The sequence below is a fragment of the Rhinoderma darwinii genome, chromosome 2 (assembly GCF_050947455.1).
Source record: "Rhinoderma darwinii isolate aRhiDar2 chromosome 2, aRhiDar2.hap1, whole genome shotgun sequence".
Lineage (NCBI taxonomy): Eukaryota > Metazoa > Chordata > Amphibia > Anura > Rhinodermatidae > Rhinoderma > Rhinoderma darwinii.
Genome location: NC_134688.1, coordinates 64540242 through 64562732, shown reverse-complemented (window position 1 = coordinate 64562732; position 22491 = coordinate 64540242). Strand labels below are relative to the sequence as shown.

The window sequence follows — 22491 nt, the reverse complement described above, 5'->3', positions numbered from 1 at the left end:
CAGCAATAAACATGCACGTTCAACTTATCCCGGTTAAAGTAGCTAGCTGTGCAAGGCAGGCTTACAGCCATGTTGTAGATCTGTGTAACAGATCCATAATAGGGAGCTCCTAGCCTGCTATGGGCCCATGTCGGATGCCGTATTATTGAGGAATTATTCCCTAGAAACATTGGCATCATTTGGCAGGACACAGAGCGCCTTTGTGTCTTGCTTTACAGGGTATCACAGCCAGGGCCGCCATCAGGAATTTCAGGGCCCCCTACAGCTAAATTTTCTGGGCCCCCCTACCGTGGCACCGCCTGTTAACGGTACTCCGTCCAGCACCATATCATGGTACCCAGGGCCGCCATCAGGGGGGGTATTAGGGGTACTGATGTGAGAGGCCCGGCCAAACCTAATTGAAAGGGGGGCCCGGCAAACTGCCGCGACTTGCCTTTGGTAGAAAAAAAAAACAAACCCCTGCAATGGGGCTTGTTTTTTTCACCAAAAGAATGTCGTGAGCTGCGGGCTCCCCTTTCAATTAGGTTTGGCCGGGCCTCTCACATCAGTACCCATAATACCCCCCCTGATGGCGGCCCTGGGTAGCATGGGGGTCGTCATGGGGGCCGTCAAACACTGCCGCCCGTGCGACCGATCGCGCGCACCCGCAAACTCCCGCGCATGCCCACCCGCGACCGCCTGGAACCGCGCACCGAATTTTGAGGCAGATTTTGACCTGCCCACACTATCTTGCCGCGTTTTTTGTCCGCGGCGATTGAGGACAGCAGACAAAAAACGCAGGGACAAATGCATTTTCTGCCTCCCATTGATTTCGATGGGAGGTCAGAGGCAGAACCGCGGCAAGAAAGGACGTGCTGCTTTTTCTTTTTTCCGCGACTGGCTCCCATTGATTTCAGATTAAATCAATGGGAGGCGGTTTTGGAAGTTGTTTGGTGCTGATTCTGACGCAGTGTCCGAGTCAATATCAAGGCCCAAAAACTCTGTGAACTGGGCCTTATTGTTAGGGCTTATACAGACGAACGTGTAATACATTCGTGCAACGCGCGTGATTTTCACGCGCCTCACACAGACCTATGTTACTCTATGGGGCCGTGCGGACTGTCAGTGATTTTCACGCAGCGTGTGTCCGCTGCGTAAAACTCACGACATGTCCTATATTTGTGCATTGTTCGCGCATCACGCACCCATTGAAGTCAATGGGTGCGTGAAAATCACGCCCAGCACTTCCGCAGCCGTATAAACTATGAATGAAAACAGAAAAGCACCACGTGCTACAAACATACAAACAGAGTGTCATAATGATGGCGGCTGCGCGAAAATCACGCAGCCACGCATCATACGCTGCTGACACACGGAGCGGTTATGGACCTTTTGCATGCGCAACACGCAAAAAGCACACGCTCGTGTAAATCCGGCCTTAGGGTAGGAACACACTCTTTTTTTTTTTATGCAATTTTCGTAATTGCGGCACAAATCACGCGGTTTTGCCGCGATTTTTATATAATCGCGGCAAAACTGCGCCATTTTTGCCGCGATTACGAAAATCGCGGCAAAAAAGCGCTAGGAAAACGAAAAAATACCAAAAAACTTTTTAACCAACTTTATACAATCTACAAATGGGGTCAGGGGGATGGGAATCAGAATGGATAGGGGAACATACTCACCAGCCTGCAGGTCCGGTCGGCAGTGTAGAGGAGCTGGGGGGCGGGATCTCCACACGCAGCTTCAGCACATGCTGTATCTTCCTCTCCAGTGAAGCTACAACAGGTATGCAGGGGCTGCCGCGAGTGTTGCTAGGGGAGTGTTGCTAGGGGAGTGTTGCTAGGGGAGTGTCGCTAGGGGGGTGCCGCGGGCGTTGCGAGGGGGGGCCCGTGAGCGTTGCGAGGGGGGGGGGCAACAGTCCGAGGGGGGGGGGGCGACGGCAGCCCGGCGGGCCCCTTTTACTTCATTCATGTGGCCGGGCCCCTGACGGGAGTACCAGTAATACCCCCCTGATGGCGGCCCTGATCACAGCCTTATGGTATGTTCACACGGCAGCGTCCGTAACGGCTGAAATTATGGAGCTGTTTTCAGGAGAAAACAGCACCGTAATTTCAGCCGTAATGGCATGTTGAGGCGCTTTTTGCTGCGTCCGTTACGGAGGTTAAATGGAGCTGTTTTTCCATGGAGTCCATGGAAAACGGCTCCATTTACGTCTGAAGAAGTAACAGGCACTTCTTTAACGCGGGCGTCTTTTTTCCGCCCCGCCTTTTGACAGCGGGGCATAAAAAAAATTACCGTCTGCACAGAACATCGTAAGACCCATTCTAATGAATGGGCAGATGTTTGCCGACGCTATTGAGCCGCTATTTCGGACGTAATTCGGGGCAAAAACGCCCGAATTACGTCCGTAAATAGTGTGTGTGTGTGTGTGTGTGTGGTGTGTGTGTACATACCCTTACACAACTTACATGGTATGTACATGCAGTTTTTCCGTGTGCATTGGTCCAGACTTCTTATCAGTGGCGTAACGGTCACAGGGGAGGCGACCACGACTGAACCTAAAGGGGACAGGGCAGCGTCAGGATTATAAATACATATGTGGTAATATTTTCATATATAGTTACATACAATTGCAGTATATTTACACATGTTTCCATGTGTTACCATGTATCTGGACAGCACCCTTCCCGAACTGTAGAATAGCCCCCAACCAGTTGTTCGGCGGCCGCAGGTTGCTCGCGACCCCCTGCTGTGAGGCTTGCCATAGAAACCTTGAGGTATAATCATATGATCTTGCTAAATTATAATATCCACATCAACAATATTGCAGACCTATCCTATACCCAGAAAAGTGCCAATTTGGGTGTGTTACATTTCAAACCGAAATATTATCATTTTGTGTTTCTTTGCGGTTTAATATGTTAAAGATTTTTTTACATAAATTTGGCTCCTGGTCATCACTCAAAATTGAATGTGGCTCACAAGGTATAAAAAGTTGTGGATCACTCATGTAGGGGGCAGCATGATAGAGTGCTTATGCAAGAAAATAATTTCCATGAAACAGCTGGGGGGCATCCCTGTCTATATCCGATAGACAGCCATATACTTGGAAGACTCCTCCAATCCTTATTGCTTACTTCAAAACACAATGACATATATGTGACTCATAAAATTAAAAGAATATTGATTTCTCAAATGTAACACATTTCACAACAATGCACATACCACAGACACACCTGAGCGGCACCTGAGGTCAGCCGAGTTTATAATATTGCTGTCCTGTACTGCAATTATCCCAATTCTCTACAAACAAACAAACACATCCATCATCCTATGTTTACTTGGGTGTCGTGAGATATGTAGGTAGAATGGCGGTCAGTATGTGGTGAAGTCACTTTACTGGACAACACTGTTTTTCTAAGGTGTATGAAGTCCGTGTGTCCTTCACAGGACACAAATGATCATATACTAGGAATTCATTGGGAGTCCACTATTGCTGGGAGGTGGAGGGTGCATTTACTTACACACATCCACATAGCAGTCAATAGTGAGATCACACATCCATTGATCTCTTGCGTTGGATGCTATATGGATGTGCAATAGTAAAGAAACATACGGCTTAAAGTGGATCTATCACCATAATATGTTGCCCTTAACTCCCATCTTAGAGATTTATGGCATACCCACATGGTAAACGATATTAATTAAAAAAACAAAACTCGAGTTTACATTTTTTAGTCCCTTTGCTCCTAAAAAAAGTATTTAAAAAGCCAAATGTTTCTAAAAATTGTACCAATAAAAACTACAGGCTGTAAATATAAATCGCTCTCATAGCTCCATCGACGGAAAAATAAAATAGTTATGGGTCTCAAAATATGGCAGCACAAAATGTTTTATTTAATTTTAGCAAAGTTTTAAAATATATACATTTAGTATCGCCATAATCGTATTGACACACAGAATACAATTTAATTTTTTTTACTGCAGGATAAATGGTGGAGAAACAAAACCAAACAAAAATCAAGGAATTTTTGAAAGATGCTCAGTACTTTGTATGGTACGTTAAATAGTGCCATCAAAAACTACATGGTAAAATCAAAGCCCTAATACGGCTATGTCGACACAAAAAAAAAGTTATAGCTTTTGAATGAAAGGAAGATGAAAAAATAAAACTTGGCTGTCTTGGGAAGGGATAATAGTAAGGATTTGTTCACACGCCCTATTTACGGACGTAATTCAGGCGTTTTAGGCCTCGAATTACGGCCGAAAAAATGTCTGCAAACATCTGCCCATTGAATTCAATGGGTCTTAGGGCGGATTCACACGAACGTGAGCGTTTTGCGCGCGTGGCAGAAGCGTGACAGCTCCGTGTCATGTTCATATGGATGCGCGGCTGCGTGCTTTTCACGCAGCCGCCATCATTATGACACTCCGTTTGGATGTTTGTAATCAGAAAAGCACGTGGTGCTTTTCTGTTTACATTCATTCTTTTACTGCTGTTGCGCGATTAACGCGCGTCCCACGGAAGTGCTTCCGTGTGGTGTGCGTGATTTTCACGCACCCATTGACTTCAATGGGTGCGTGATGCGTGAAAAACGCTCAAATATAGAACATGCCGAGAGTTTTACGCACCGGACTTACGCTGCGCAAAAATCACGGACAGTCTACACTGCCCCATAGACTTGCATAGGTCCGTGCGACCCGCGTGAAAACCACGCGGCCTGCACGGACGTAAATCACGTTCGTGTGAATCCGCCCTTACAGTGTTCTGTGCAGACGGGCTTTTTTTTTTACGCGCCGCTGTCAAAAGACGGCGCGTAAAAAAACGCCCGCCTCAAAGAAGTGCATGTCACTTCTTGGGACGTAATTGGAGTCGTTTTTCATTGACTCCAATGAAAACCAGCTCCAATTACGTCCATAAAAGACGTCGCGAAAAACGCGTGCACTTGTCAAACCGCCTGAAATTCAGGAGCTGTTTTCGCCTGGAAACAGCTCTGTAAGGGTATGTTCACACGAGGGCGTCCGTAACGGCTGAAATTACGGGGATGTTTCCGCCTGAAAACATCCCCGTAATTTCAGCCGCAACGGCATGTGCAGGCGCTTGAACGCCGCGTCCATTACGGACGTAATTGGCGCTGCTATTCATTGGAGTCAATGAATAACGGCTCCAATTACGGCCAAAGAAGTGACAGGTCACTTCTTTGACGCGGGCGTCTATTTACGCGCCGTCATTTGACAGCGGCACGTAAATATACGCCTCATGTGAACAGACAAACGTCTGCCCATTGCTTTCAATGGGCAGATGTTTGTCAGCGCTATTGAGGCGCTATTTTCGGACGTAATTCGGGGCAAAAACGCCCGAATTACGTCCGTAATTAGTGCGTGTAAACATACCCTAATTGGCGTTGCCGTGTGAACATACCCTAACTAGACAGACTACAGCAGACTCATGGGAGGCGGGAGAGCTGAGGAGAGTGCTCTTTTGATGAATACAGAGGACACTTTACTAGGAGTCTGCTTCTTTCCTAGCTGGACTGAGCCTGTTTTGGCCTTGTGGACAGAGACATTTCCTATATGTCTACTTTATGTTGGCATCGTTTTTTGAATTTTTTTTTATTTTTCTAGGACGTTACAAGGCTTAGAACTTTAGCAGCAATTTCTCACGTTTTCAAGAAAATTTCCAAAACCTATTTTTATAGGTACCAGTTCAGTTCTGAAGTGGCTTTGAGGACCTTATTTATTAGAAACCCCCATAAATCACCCAATATTAAAAACTTCACCCCACAAAGTTTCCAAAACAGCATTTAGAACGCTTCCTAAACCTTTAGGTGTTTCACAGGAATTAAAGAAAAGTAGAGGTAAAATTTAGAAATGTCTTTTTTTTTTTTCCGTCAGAAAATCCATTTTAATCCATTTTTTTTTCAGTAACACAATAGGTTTTACCCAAGAAATGCAACTCCATATTTATTGCCCAGATTCGGCAGTTTTTAGAAATATCCTACGTGTGGCCCTAGTGTGGTAATGGACTTAAACACAGGCCTCATAAGCAAAGGAGCACCTAGAGGATTTTGGGGCCTACTTTTTATTAGAATATATTTTAGGCACCATGTTGACTTTGAAGAGTTCTTGTAGTGCCAAAACAGTGGAAATCCCCCCAAAAGACACCATTTTGCAAACTACACCCCTCAAGGAATTTATAGAGTGGTATAAGGAGCATTTTAACCCCACAGGTTTTTTACTAAGTTTAGTGGAATTAGTCCGTAAAAATAAATCAAAATTTTTCCCAATAAAACGTATACATTTTTACAAGGCATAAAGAAAAAAAAACACCCCAAGATTTGTAAAGCAACTTCTGATTACGGCAATACCCCATATGTGGTAATAAACTGCTGTTTGGACACACGGCAGGGCTCAGAAGGGAAGGAGCGCTATTTGGCTTTTGGAGCTCGAGTTTGCTGTATTGGTTTTCGGGTGTCATGTGCATTTGCAAAGCCCCTGAGGGACCAAAACAGTGGACAGCCCTAAAAATAATGTATCTAGGGGTATAGTGAGCATTTTGATCCCACAGGTTTTTTTGCAAAATTTAGTGGAATTAGGCTGTGAAAACTTCTATTGTTTTTCATTCTTTTTTTACGGCGCTCACTGTGCGCTATAAATGACATATTTAATTTATGCTGTCTGTCGATGCGATTATGGCGATACCATATGTATATAGGTTTTTATGTTTTACGGTGTTTGCACGATAAAATCACGGTTTAAAAAAAAATACAATTATTTAGTTTTTGTGTTGCCATATTAGGTGAGCCCTAACTTTTAAATTTTTTCCATCAAGAAAGTTGTGTGAGGGCTTGTTTATTACAGAACAAACTGTAGTTTTTATTGGTACTGTTTTTGGGTACGTGCAACATTTTATCCCTATTTTTTAAAAATTCTGGGAGCTTAAGTGGTATGGTTTTTTTTTTATAATTTTTTTTATGGCGGTCACCCTGCAGGATAAATTGCATTATATTTTTTTTTAGTTCAGGCCATTACAGACGTGGTGATGCCAATTATGCATAGTTTAATTTTTTTTCTAATAATAAAGGACTTTATAAGGGAAAAATGGTGATTTTTAATTTTATTACTTTGAACTTTTCCTTTATTTTTTTGTACATTTTTTTTTTATTTTTTTAACCTTTAGTCCCACTAGAAGATCCAACTTTTATATATTATAACTTATGTATTGCAGGGTATTATACCTGTCAGTTTCACACTGACAGGGGGCATATTAGGTCCTGCCAGTCACCTTCTGGTTGTCATAGCAACCATCGGCACCCCGCAATCGCACCGCGTGGTGCCGACTTTGTTATAACAACTTAAATGCGATGGACACCATTGACCGCCGCATTTAAGGGGTTAATCGGCAGGGATCACCACTGTGATCCGACCCGATGTTTTCCCCCAGTACTAATGCTGCTAGTAGCATCCTGTACTGGGAGACGCCGGGCTCCGGGGAGCGCCTGTGTGCTCTGTTAGGAGCACACGTAGATTAACGGGCTGCAGGCACAAGGTCGAGTGCTACAGCCTGTTAATCTATGTGGGATGGTCGGGAAGGGGTTAAAGGGCACAGTATTTTTTGTTTGTTTGGTTTCCTTTCACTGACCGTAAGTAGAGATCTTTTAAATGGGAAGAACTGAAACACAAATATATTTTAGAAGTTTGTATTTAATTCTACAATGATGAAGAGTTGCCAGGGCAAAAGACACCTCAGGTGTCATATGGTCGCCTCAGCAACTGTACCTCCCAGCATTAACTAGTGTCTCTCCACACCATCTCATTTCAGGCGAGAGGAGACGTGACCGTTTAGTGATGGGCCACTGTACCGCCAAGCGCACTTTAAGCTTTATGTACATAGGGCTGGACATGCCACATAACATTGTTCTGTCTAAATGTTTTTTTTTGTTTTTTTTACAAGAATCTGATCAATATGGTTCGATATGGAGAAATCCTTGGTGTGCGTACTGCCAAACACCTACTTTTTATTCAGTTCAAAATTAAATCTGCCCTGAGCTTAATAAGTTAACCTGAGACAGACTGGTTGCTAAGGACTCTGTGTCTGATAAGATCATTTAAAAGGCTGTGTATCCCTGGCAACCAGTCCATCTCAAATGACAGCTGGCGACATAGAAAAAGAAAAGCAGCGGGACAATAGTCGTCATGCCATTCTCCATCTCGGTTTAGGCCTCCTGCAGATGACTGTATTCGGTATCTGTGTAACACCAATCCCAAATACAGCAGTGATGTACTCCAAGAAAATATTGCAGTTTGCTCCATTGGATTCTGCATATCGGGCTGTATCCCCCTGAGCATTAAAGGGTTATTCCCAAGTTGAGTCAAATTTATTTATTTTTTTTAGACATTCTAAGCTGAAATTCAATAAAAAAAATAATTTGCTGTTAAAAAATTTAAAAAATTAATTCCCTAACTACCTTTTTTTTCAACTTGATAACTCAGCTAGTGCTGGTTATCTTTTATAAAAAGGGGTGTGAGCGGCTCGATGTCAATCCTTTTAATAGAAACAAGTTCTACTTGTTCTATTAACCAAAATGTGTTTTATATCTTATGGCTTTCCAGTATGTTATCTGAGGTCTTTTTTAAATATCCCTTCACTACAATGTAAATCACCTTGTCAAAAAAATGGCTTATGATTTGGGATTTAAATGTTGGTGAGTGCGCGTGTATGAGGCTTCAGTGTCTCTTAAAGGTGCCAAAAATTTAATTTACCCTGCACCTTTGCTCTACAGATTCTTGCAATGAGATATTACATTTTTACTCAAACCGTAAATGGTAACAACGACTGAATATTATTTTTGCTTTCAGTTAGGTGGAATGTCAACCATGATTTGTTACATTTTGCAAGTCAGACGAGTAGTGAAGCGTAGAAATTCCTCAGTAACATTAGCATATCTAAGAGGAGCCACTGGGCGCCATGACTGTTAAAAGACCAGTTTGAGCTGGTGAACTTGTTTTAATTATAGGTTTTAGCTGTCGTCTAACCAGATTTTGCACCTTGGGTTTCAAGTGCTGTTTGCCGAGTGCAAGATGTTATTTACCTGTAGTGGATTTAGCACTGAGCACAACTACACGAAATACTGGTGACCGGAGTCAGCAGGACGAAACATGTTTCCAGCTGCACAATGCAACCTCCGTGTCAGCTTATTATGACCTTGAGCTAGGGGATTTATCTACTAGACACCAGTTATTATTATTATTAGAATATTAGTGCATTATACCTGGAAAATTCTGATCGACGTGGTGGTGTCATTTATGTATTCTATAGAAAAACCTGTAGGGCATCTATATCAACGCTTCAAAGATTTTACACCATTCAGACATAACATTTAAAACCACTAACAGGCTGAGTAAAATAACATTTATCCTGTCCCAATGGCACCTGTCAAGGGGTGGGATATGTAAGGCAGAAAGTGAACAGTCAAGATGCGACCGGATTCGTTTGTGCGTCACTTTCCTGGGGAAGAGATGGCACAAGGGTGCGCTATGGGAAGAAGGTAAGCTGGCAGAGGAAGTGTGATTCTATGGGCAATGTTCTGCTGGGAAACCATGGGACATGGCATTCGTGTGGCTGTTCCTTTTGACATGTACAACCTACCTAAACATTGCTGCAGACCAAGTACATTCCTTCATGGCAATGGTATTCCTTAATGGCAATGGCCTCTTTCAGCACGATAATTTGCCCTGCCACACGGAAATTGTTCAGGAATGGCTTAAGGAATATGACAAAGTGTTCAAGCTGTTGACTTGGCCTCCAAATTCCCCAAATCTCAAACCGATCTAACATGTCCTGGAAAAACGAGTCTGATCCATGGAGGCCCTGCCTCGCAACTTACAGGACATAAAGAATCTACTTCTAACGTCTTGTTGCCAGATACCCCTGGACACTTTCGGTGGTTTTGTGGAGTCCATGACTCAACGGGGCATAGCTGTTTTTCGTCACGAGGGCGTTTTTAACGTTTATGCCTGAACGGTGTACAGAATGGGAATAGTAAGAGTGTCTCTAGTTGTGGAGGTCCCGAGATCCCTATGCATTACTTGTGTAATGATTTATTTTACCTCTGTTGATGCTGCAGGGGAAATGCACACCTAGGCCCCATGCACACGACCGTAAAATCACCTGTAATTACAGGCATATTCATTTCTATGGTTGACGGACACCTTCCCGTATGTCTACAGGATGGTGTCCGTGCCGTAGAAACCTGCCGAAAAAAATAGGACATGTCCTATTTTTTTATTTTACGACCGTGCTCCTATACTTTATAATGGGAGCATGGCCCGTAAAAACGGCCGGCTGGCCTTGCCCGAAATTACGGGTCGTAATTATGGGCAGGGTCGTGTGCATGGGGCCTTACTGCTGTGTTCACTTACAGATTACAGCTGATTGCTGGGGGTCTCCGCAGCTGGACACCATATTATCCGCTATAGTCGGGAGGCCCTGCTAATAAAAAAGGGATTTTTTTTTTGTTCACAGTGGACAACAACTTTTAATGATGTATCAATTAGACAAATTAAAAAAGTATGTTAGCTGGGGATCTAAATTTCACAATCATTTCTATTGAAAGTGTCTTATTTTCTTGAATAGCAATATAGAATACGTGACCATTGTCAACCGTGTGATGTCACTATAGACCTTATTTCAGTTTCAGATGTAGATCTACCATAGCTTTATATGTAGCCTCTGCACATGGATGATGATCATCCAGGTACAGAATTTTTTAGTGAAGGTGAAAAAGGAGATTATGCAGCGTTAGAACAGACAAAAATTTAGTGTCTGGGGGGTAATTTGGGGTTGTATTGAGTAACATATACATTCTCTGTGGTATGAACAAATTATCGTGACCACCTGATGAAAAAGCTGACCATTTTATAAAATGTATATTTATTTTTTTATTTAGTTTTAAGATCATGTGATCTTGATACCAGTGATCTACATACTGGTACATACAGAGAGAGATTGCCTTCTTGCCTCCTCTGCCATGATCTAATCAATGACGTCACAATTTTCCATGATGAACGCTTCTACACTGGTTTTGAGGTATTTGCCAACAGGGAACTGAATGCTTCCTGTCAAAGTAAAGGGTAGACTAGTCATCATAAGTTTATACTTGTCAACTTTTAAGAAGGGACATTAGGGAGATCCTGAAAAGTGCTGAACAAAACGGCGAGAGCAGCGTACATGCAAATTTTTTTCCTTTATGCCCTGTCCATTTATTTCAGACACCTCTCCAAACTGTAATTTAAATCGCACCCTAAGATGAATACAAACCCCCTAAACTAATACAGACCCCAATACCAGACCTCCTAAACTAATCTAGACCCCCAGAGCAGACCCCCTAAACTAAATCAGACGTTAGACCATTCTTCCTTAATAAATACAGACTCCAAACCAGATCACTCAATAAATACAGGCTACAGACCTCAGACCCACTAATACAGAGCCCAGACAAGACCCCCCCAACGGAGCTGGACAATGGTTAATTCATGCATCCTGTGGGTTGGAACAGTTGCCTGTACCATACTTCCCAATCATCCCGGGCAATAACCCACTGTTCCAGGCGGCCGGCGGTATGTTCCAATTCAAAATGTATCTGCTTCCTTAGGCACAGATACAGTTGAATCCAATGGTGGGTCAAGGAACCATCTGCTCCCTGCTCTACCATTTACTGCGTAACGCAGGCCGTGAGTGGCTTGGCACAGACAGGCGCGATGCAGTGATGACATCACGCCTGTCTGCGCCGAGCCACACAGAGCACAGACCGGAGGAGCAGAGGGATCTCCTCCAATCGTTGTGCGAACAGGGCTAGGTGAGTATTCTTTTTATTTGGCCCTATGGGGGCATTATATTATACTGCATATGGGGGAAAGCTTTGGGGGTATTACACTGTGGGTGGCAGCTTTACTATACTTTGAAGGAGGTATGCTGTACACCGTGTGATTTCTGCATGTGGTGAGCTATCTTTCTTTTTCTTGTTGTGCTTGTCTACTGGACCACCTTGTCATAAATTTATAGGTTATTGTCTACTACTGGTTAAAGCTTTTTTTCTGGTGTAATACATTGACCTCTATGGAAGCTACCGTAGACTGGGCTCCTCCTTCCTTCTGGCGGAATTAAATTCTGTGTCTATGTGGACATATAAGATATATATATATACCGTGTTTCCCCGAAAGTAAGACAGTGTCTTACTTTCTTTTTATCCCCAAAAGCCCCACTATGTCTTACTTTCGGGGTATGTCTTATATTGAAAAAAATTTGTCGAATTATTATTTTTTTTTTTTTCACAAACTTTATTTAACTGTTATACATTTTTTTTTTTAGTCCCACCAGGGGACTTCACTATGCGATGTGCCGATCGCATATATAATGCTTTGGTATACTTAGTATACCGAAGCATTATTGCCTGTCAGTGTAAAACTGACAGGCAACCTTATAGGTCATGCCTCCGGCATCGCCTAACAGGCAGATGCTGAAGGCAGACCTGGGGGTCTTTGTTAGACCCCCGGCTGTCATGGAAACCCGACGGCGACCCGCGATTTGTTTGCGGGGGCGCCGATCGGGTGACAGAGGGAGCTCCCCCCTCTGTCAAACACATTAAATGCCGCTGTCACTATTGACAGCGGCATTTAATGGGTTAAACTGCCGGAATCAGCGCGCGCTTCGATTCCGGCAGTTGCAGCAGGAGCCAGGCTGTGTATAACAGCCGTGCTCCTGCCGCTGATCGCGTGGGTACAGTCTCAGTACCCGCGCCATCACAGGACGGATATATCCGTCCTCCTGCGCGAACTAGCAGCTGCTGAGGACGGATATACCCCTGTGTTTCCCCGAAAGTAAGACATATGTCTTACTTTCGGGGTACGGCTTATATTAGCCGACCCCCCCTGAAACCCCCGATACGTCTTACAATCGGGGGTGTCTTACTATCGGGGAAACACGGTATAAGACAAGATGACAACGGAGACGCCTGCTGGTAGCAATCTATAAAAGTGTGTTTGTGTGGGGTTGGTACGTCATAAAATTTAGTCCCCAATATATGCTTAAAAATACTTGTAAAATAAACACGTGACAAAACGTAACAACGTTAACTGAAATAGGTTATTCCAACGTTACATAGTACGGTTGAAAAAAACCACATGCCCATCTAAACCTTTTTTTAAAGCCATCTACTGTCCCCTGTGGTGTAGCTATAGGGCTTGCAGTTGCGACCGGGCCGTTGCCATACAGCATGCTGATTAAATACATTTTCTGTGACGCGAAGCCGGCACTTCCTGGTTACAGTCACATGGTACACTTAGTGTACCATGTGACCGTGACGTCACGTGAGGGTTGTTCCAGCCAGCGTGGAAGAGCTGGTGCGGAGGACTCCAGGTGAGGTGCAGAGTCTGTATTGTAATGTATTGTGTTGTCTTATAATGTATTGTGCTGTCTGTGTTTGCGGTGGAGGGGGGGGGCCTGTTAAATTACAGCCCCCCCCTCTCCACCGCAAACTGCACAATACAACACAATACATTACAAACTGTGGGTCGCGGCCCCTTTGGGGGTGGGTCACGTGAAGACCTCCGAGGGGTCGCGAGTCACTCACCGAGGTCCTGGTTCCATTCAATGCTGGAGCAAGGAGCTGACGTCTCCTTGCTCCAGCATTACTGTGCCCTGAGCGGCTCGACTCATACAGGCGCGATGTAGCGACATCATCGCGCCTGTCTTCGCTGAGTCACTCATAGCACAAGCGAAGCGTCCTCCACCTGGCGTGGGAATGGGGATAGGTAAGTAATTGTTATTTTTCTATTATACACATATGGGGCATTATACTGTATGGGGGGGCTGATATGGTGGGGAGGGGCATTATACAGAGTGGGGGGCTGATATGGCGGTGGGTATTATACTGTATGGGGGGCTGATATGGCGGGGGGGTATTAAACTGTATGGGGGGCTGATATGGCATGGAGGCTGATAAGATGGGGGGGAATTTACCTGCATGGGGGGCTGATATGGGGGCATTTTTACTGCATGGGGGGCTGATATGGGGGAATTATACTGATATGGGGCGGCATAATACTGTATGGGGAGATTAAATGGGGGGCATTATACTGTCTGAGGAGCTGATATTGGGGGCATTATACTGTATGGGGAGCTGATATGGGGCATTATACTCTATGGGGAGCTGATATGGGGGCATTATACTGTATGGGGAGCGGATATGGAGGGGCTTTATACTGTATGGGGGCTGATATGGGGGCATTATACTGTGTAGGGAGCTCATATGGAGGGGCATTATACTGTATGGGGGGCTGATATGGGGGGCATTATATTGTATAGGGAGCTGATATGGAGGGGCATTATACTGTATGGGGAGCTGATATGGGGACTTATATGGGGGCACTATACTGTATGGGGCAGCTATGTGGGGCATTATACTGTGGGGGCTGATATGGAGAGCATTATACTGTATGGGGAAGTTATGGGGGCATTATACTGTGTGGGGGAGCAGCTATGGGAGCATTATACTGTGTGGGGGCCTTATACTATGGGGCTGTTGGGCAAGGTGGCTGGGCATAGGCGCGCGCAGGGCTCTGGTGATGGTGGTGTTTGGGAGGGGTAGGGCGGCCCAAGCTGAATTCTTGCACGCAGGCCCATGAGCCTTTAGCTATGCCTCTGACTGTCCCTACTGTGACCAGCTCCTGCGGTCGGCTATTCCATAGATTCACAGTTCACCGTAAAGAAGGCTTGTCGACTCTGCAAATTGAACCTGTTTTTCTCCAGACGGAGGGAGTACCCCCTTGTTTTTTGCGTGGGTTTTACATGGAACAGGATTTCACCATATTTTTTGTATGTGCCATTCGTATATTTATAGAAGTTAATCATGTCCCCCCACCTTAGTCGTCTCTTTTCAAGGCTAAATGGGTTTAATTCTTTTAATCTTTCCTGATAACTTAGATTCTCCATGCCCCTTATTAGCGTCGTTGCTCTTCTTTGTATTTTTTCCAACTCCAGGACATTCTTCCTATGAACTAGAGCCCAGAACTGAACTGCATATTACCACTGTGAGTAAAATATTGAAAAATTTATATCCAAGTCAGAATTTTAAGAGGGACAAAATATTTTTCGAAAAACCAAAATATGAAAAAAAAATGTAGTTCAGAGAATTTTTTCCCATGTCACCCTGCCCATAATCCATGTTATTAATCTGGCCACAGTATCCAGGTAGCTTTTTTTGGATCACACAGCCCCTTAGTACAGTCATAGTATTGACTTAGACTTAACATAATTAGCCCTTCTGCGTAAGCATTAGAATATTGCTGAAGTATTGTATGAATTATTAAGATGGCAGTTGTGAAAGGGCATGTCTTTGCTATTTTCCTTAAGCACAGAAACAATATGCAATGCAAAATACTTCTGTGTCAAAAAAGACAAAAGTATAGTAGGTATGATACCTTTATTGGCTAACCATAAAAGTTCTATATGCAAGCTATCAGAGCACAAAGACCCTTGCCTGACGAAGGAGCCTGTGTGCTCGGAAAGCTGCATATAGAACTTTTAAGGTTAGCCAATAAAGGTATCATACCTACTACACTTTTGTCTTTTTTGACACACAAGTGTTTTGCATTGCATACTATTTTCCTTAAGATATGGCACTTTCCAGAAAGTTGGGTGGGTTTTCCCAGAACCCATCCTTCATTAAAGAGTTGTTCTAATTATATGAAATTATCACCCATCCACTTGTCAGTTTCTGTTAATGCCATAGACTTTGAATGGAGCGGCAAGGCACATGCCTGATCACCGCTCCATTCAATTACTCTAGGCAAATGGTCTTGCGGCTGGGGGAATGGAGGACACCAAACCCCTTTTCTGGCAATTTAGTAGCGGCCCCAGTAGTTGGACCCCTAAGATCTAACAGTTATCACCTATCCGATGGATAGGTGATAAATTATTGTATTTGGAATATCACTTAAATTTACTCGATGTGGCAGAAAATGATACACTATGGTTTCAACGGTTCTGTAGTGATGCCATACAATATAGTGGGTTAAATAATTTTCCTAGGGCTTGCTATATTGACCTGATATAATGCAAGGATCCTGCACGTAAAGCATGGTTACAATGAAAAAAAGAATATATATTCTTAAAGTGTATTTCCGCATTTTACTTGTACAATGAAAAGTTATGCATTTTGCTAATATACTTTCTGTATCTATTTCTCAGTTTTCGTGATTTCTGTTTGCTGAGTATTAAATAAGCATGAAGTGCTTTCAGATGGTCGTAATACCCGGAAGTCTCAATATATGGTGATCTCAGTAGTGTAGCGAGTGGGGGGGGGGGGTGGTGGCCCTGGGCCCACTGAGATGGTGGGGCCCACTGCGACCGCCGCCACTCCTGCCATGATCGCCGCTCCTGCTATCACCGCTACGGCCAGCCCACACAGAGCGGCATGCTGACTCTCTGAGGGGGCGGCGGCGCGACTGAAACCAGCTGCCACCACCCCCTCCTGCACTAATTGTACCCGCATCCATAGGACGTAGATCCACTTACATGCATAAGTGCTAAATGGCCGGGCAAGTTTAGCCCCTAACAATGACGCTGATTTGCAGGGCAGAATGACCTGCCTCGCCAATCTGTGCCTTTCAACAACGCTATCACCGCGATGACGTCTCCGCGACGCTTCCGTTGTTGAAAGGCGCTGATTGACGGGACAAGTCATTCTGCCCTGCCAATCTGCACCTTTCAATAATTACGTTGTTCAGCCCAAGCAGACCTGCTCAGAAGAGAGCAGGCCTGCATTGACACAGGACGGCGTGGGAATGGGATCAAGGTATGTAAAGGTTTTTGTTTTTTTTTCACTTAAAAGTGTGAGTGGCATTATCTACGGGGGGAGCTATATGTGGGCCTCTATCTACAAGGGGGGCTATATGTCGAGCGCTATCTACAGGAGGCGCTATATGTCGAGCGATATCTACAGGGGGCTATATACGGGGCACTATCTACAGGGGCTGTATGTGGGGCACTATATATAGGGGGCTCTATGCAGGCACTACCTACAGGGAGCACTGTGTGTGTGTGTGTGTGGGACACAGTTTATGGTGCTATTATAATCAGTGACACAGTGTATGGTTCTATTATAATCAGGGACAGTGTAAGGCGCTATTATATTTGGGGGCGTAGTGTGTGGTACCATGAGAATTTTATCTTCGTTTATAGGTGCACAAATGTTTGAAAAGTGAGAAGCTGAAGACATCTGAGCGGCAAACTGCAGAAATGGGCTGTGGCCGGGAGAAGTCATCATAGACGTTTGGACCGGCTGGAGAAGAAAAGAGAAAAAGAACTAGAATCTGAAAAGACGTCACCGGTGAGTCACTTAATGTAAATGTTTGTTCTGCCTCTAATCAGTATTGTAGTCACTGTGTGATCTTCAGCGAGATGATGGGTGGTATGATATTATTTTTTTGTAAAACAGCAACTCCCAGCATATCCTTACCATTGTTCGGGTCATGCTGGGAGCAGTAGTTTTACGCCTAAGAAACCACACTAAAATTTGCCGTATTTGTGCTGGGGCTGTATATGTACTGAGCTTGGTTATGGTGCTGTATACAGCGAGAGAACTAGTGGCGCATGCGCAGATGTCCGCCTGTGTTGGAAACCGCATATCACCGCTACACAAAGAAGGAATGCAGAGGGGCAAGTCCCAAGTCTCTGCAGAAAGCAGAGAGGAGGGACTGCACACACACACATACACACACACACACACACACACACACATATATTGTGAAGACGGAGCAGCATACGATGGCAAGGAAAATCTACGCATGCGCGCTGTCAATCACGGGAAGGTGATCGCGGGGCGCAATAAAGGATAGAAAAATACCAGGTATGAAAGAATTACAAACAATGGAAAGAATGATATATGAAATGAAAATGATGAACTAATAGAAAACAAAATACACATGTGCATTACTAGTGAAATAAATAATAAATTAAATTACTGTGCAAAATGTAAAACACAAATGAACGACATTAAACATAAGAAAAATGTGCAAATATACTATTAGGTGACATGTGTACGTTAACATATTTTGAAATGGGACCTAGGAGCCTAAGGCCTGATTCACACGTATGTGTTAAACGTCTGTGGTACGGCCGTTGAAATAGCGTCCGTCCCACGGACCTATGTAATTCAATGTGGCCGTTCACACAGCCGCTGTTTCAACGGACCGTGTGAAGGGTCCGTGGGAAAATAGGACATGTCCTATCTTGTCACGCATCACGCATCCCTCCATAGACTCTAAACTATGGTGGATGCGTGACATCGCGTCCCGCAACGCTGAGCACGGATGCACCTCGGATGTGAAAAACTGACGTTTTTCACATCCGAGATGCGCAGCGTTCGTGTGAATCAGGGCTAAGAATGGAAACTAGATCATCCTATACAGTATAATAAAGTGCCTAGTGCAATATATAAAAGATTAGATGCACAATACTACCAGTGATGTGCCACAATTACTATATAATTCCAAGTACAATATATCAACGTAAATGACATAAATTTCACATCTTTTTACTTTCTAAAAAATCTTGATAGTCTAACAGAAGTACAGTGTCTTGACATCTTGATGGCTGCCAATCTGCCTCGAAAATACGACAATAAGCTAATAATAATAATGATGTACTCAGGACAGAGTACAAGATTTAACCCTACCCCTTTTAAAAATGAGGATAACACATCTATAATAAATCACAGAAAGGCATTAAAACCAAAACTTTCGTTAAGGCCCACGGGTGCTAGAGTACCCAATTTATGGATCCATTGCTTTCCAATTGCGCCAGTTTCTTACCCCAGTCACCTCCTCTTGATCCCAGATGTAATCTGTCAATCCCACGGAAGCGAAGGACCTTGGAATTACTTTGATGAAACACTTTGAAATACTTTGGTATGGTCTTCTTCAATTTCAAAAGGTCAACCTCAGTTTTCGCCTTCTCTATATCCTTAATGTGTTCCCGCACTCTCACCCTAAACTCTCGAGTCGTAAGGCCCACATAAATCATTTTACAGGGACAAGTGGCATAATGAACAATAGCTGTGGAGATACAAGAAATATTTTGTTTGATTTTAAATGGGCTAATTTGTCTGGAATCCTGAAAATCAAATGCTCTATCGATGTTGGCACAGGCTTTACATGTTCCACATGGGAAACATCCCCATTTAGGTCCTAGGGTACCCCATGGATTTGATGTGTCAAGAATGTTGTGGCTACGGACTAGTTGGTCTCTCAAGTTTCTTGCCCTTCTTGCTGTAATTAGAGGATACGGAGATAGATTATTTTCCAAATTTGGATCGGCAAGTAAAATATGCCAATATTTCTGCATCATTTTTGTCATATTTGACCATTGTGAATGATAGGTGGTAATCATTTTTGTTGATTGATTTTCTAACTTCACCCTCTTATTAGGACAGAGAAGATTAGCTCTTGGTTGGAAATGTGCTCCTTTGATCTTGATCTTCAAATTTTTGAGGAGTGTAACATATTCTCTTCATACGTAAGTATTGTCCCACTGGAATTCTTCTAATAGTGGACGGTAAGTGTGCAGATTGGGCATGAAGCAGTGAGTTAACTGCGGTTTATTTTCTAAAGACATCTGTCTCTAGATTCCCACAGACATCTGCCTGAATGCTAATATCTAAGAAATCTACTTTTTTTTTTTTCCACTTTTGTATGTCAGTTTCACAATAATGTTATTCTTATTAAGATTCTACATGAACTGATCTAAATCGTTTGGAGTGCCCTCCCAAATTAAAAGAACATCATCTATGTATCTCATCCATTTGTGTATTTTCTCCATTCCTGCAGAAGGATCTGTAATAAAGATTTCTCTTTCCCAAGCTCCCAAGAAAAGATTCACATATGACGGCGCACAGGTGGCCCCCATGGCTGTGCCATGAATCTGTAAAAAAATAACGGTCCTTAAAAATAAAGAAATTGTGTCAAAATAAATTCCAAAAGACCAAGAAGTAACTTACAATGGTCCTCTGCCAAATTGCTTGATCTCAAAAATAGAGACACTGCTTAAAGACCATCTGTGTGCCGTATGGAAGTATACAAAGATTCTACGTCCGCTGTATCCAAAATCATATCTTTGTCAAGGGTCATGCCTTCCAAGCGATTGAGAGCTGCAGTAGTATCAGTAATAAAAAATGGTAGTTCAGTAACCAGAGGTTTTAAATAATAGTCTATGAACTTACCAACCATTTTGCACATACCTTAATTCCCTGAAACCATGGGCCTTCCCGGTGGGTCAGAGATATTCTTATGAATCTTTGGTATTGGTCAATAGTCCCAGGGTTCTAACCTTTTAACTATCAGAACATCAAAAATGTTATGTCCAGAATTATTTGGACAGTGACACAATCTTCATGATTTGGGCTCTGTATGCCACCATATTGGATTTGAAATGAAACAACTGAGATGCAATTGAAGTGTAGACTTTCTGGTTTAATTCAAGGGGTTGAACAAAAATATCCTGTGAAATGTTTAGGAATTGCAACCGTTTTTCTACACCGCCTCCTCATTTCAGGGGCTCAAAAGTAATTGGACAAATTAACATTACTATAAATAAAAAAATTTTTTTTAAATACTTTGTAGAGAATCCTTTGCAGGCAATGACTGCCTGAAGTCTGGAACCCATGGACATCACCAAACGCTGGGTTTCCTCCTTTGTGATGCTTTGCCTGGCCTTTACTGCAGCTGTCTTCAGTTGTTGCTTGCTTGTGGGTTTTTCTGCCTTAAGTTTTGTCTTAAGCAAGTGAAATGCAGCTCGATCGGGATGAGATCTGATGATTGACTTGGCCATTGCAGAATATTCCACTTCTTTGCCCTAAAAAACTCCTGGGTTGCTTTCGCAGTATGTTTTGGGTCATTGTCCAACTGTACTGTGAAGCGACGTCCAATCAACCTTTCTGCATTTGGTTGACTCTGAGCAGAAAGTATATCCCTGAACACTTCAGAATTCATCTGGCTGCCTCTGTCTTCAGTCACATCATCAATAAACACTAGTGTCCCAGTTTCTTTGGCATCCATGCAAGCCCATGCCATCACACTGTCTCCACCATGTTTTACAGAGGATGTAGTGTGCTTTGGATAATGAGCCGTTCCAAGCCTTCTCGATACTTTCTTCCTCCCGTCATTCTGGTACAGGTTGATCTTCGTTTAATCTGTCCAAAGAATGCTGTTCCAGAACTGGGCGTCTTATTTACATGTTGTTTGGCAAAGTCTAATCTGGCCTTTCTATATTTGAGGCTGATTAATGGTTTGCACCTTGTGGTGAACCCTTTGTATTTGCTATCATGAAGCCTTCTCTTTATGGTAGACTTAGATACTGATACACCTACTTCCAGGAGAGTGTTCTTCACTTGGTTAGATGGTGTAAAGGGGTTATTCTTCACCATGGAAAGGATTCTGCAATCGTCTACCACTGTTGTCTTCCATGGACGTCCAGGCCTTTAGTAGTTCACGAGATCACCAGTGCACTCTTTTTTTTTTTTTTTTTCAAGAATGTACCAAACTTGATTTGGCCACGCCTAACATTTGTGCTATCTCTCTGATGGATTTCTTAATTTTTTCGGCCTAATGATGGTCTGTTTCCCTTGCATTGAGAGCTCCTTTGACCTCTTGTTGTGGGTTCACAGCAACAGCTTCCAACTGCAAATGCCACACCTTGAATCAACTCCAGACCTTTTACCTGCTTAATTGATGATGGATTAACGAGGGAATAGCCCATGCAACACACTAAATAGCTTTTGTGATAATTGTCCAATTACCTTTGGTCCCTTGACAAAGAGGCAGCCACATATTAAAGAGCTGCAATTCCTAAACTCTTCCTCAAATTAGGATGTGAATACCCTCAAATTAAAGCCGAGAGTCTGCACTTTAAGCCCATATTGATTATATAACCGTATATTCAATGTGTTTTGGTAAACAGCTAAAATGCAAAAGCTTGTGTCACTGTCCAAATAATTTTGGACCTAACTGTATATGTATAGAGCTTTGTTCTGGTGCTGTATATATGTATTGAGCTTGGTTCTGGAGCCGTATATATGGCAGAGCTTGGGTCTAATGCTGTAACCATATAGGATATACTTTATAATAACAAAATTGCAGTGCAGATGGAATTGTTTTCCATTCATTGTATATTTAATGTGAACCTGTATGGTAGTTTTAACCCCTTGAACTGCCACCATGTGGTAAAACAGGGTGGGCCATTTATATGGATACACCTAAATAAAATGGGAATGGTTGGTGATATTAACTTCCTGTTTGTGGCACATTAGTATATGGGAGGGGGGAAACTTTTCAAGCTGGGTGTTGACCATGGCGGCCATTTTGAAGTTGGCAATTTTGTATCCAACTTTCGTTTGTTCAATGGGAAGAGGGTCATGTGACACATCAAACTTATCGATAATTTCACAAGAAAAA

At 43.3% G+C, this 22491-nt stretch overlaps 1 protein-coding gene across 3 annotated transcripts in view; it reads right to left on the bottom strand.

The window, feature by feature from the left end:
• FRY (FRY microtubule binding protein) overlaps positions 1 to 22491 on the bottom strand; it is a 420217-nt gene that overhangs the window by 271742 nt on the left and 125984 nt on the right. Inside the window, exon 1 of one of the 3 annotated variants that reach the window (XM_075851696.1) lies at positions 2451 to 2519. The exons of the other annotated variants lie outside the window; for them this stretch is intronic. Within the exon in view, the coding sequence (XP_075707811.1) occupies positions 2451 to 2463 (13 nt within the window). The 5' untranslated portion in view covers positions 2464 to 2519. Of the gene's footprint in view, positions 1 to 2450; positions 2520 to 22491 lie in introns of those variants that run through there. 3 annotated transcript variants of the gene reach the window in all.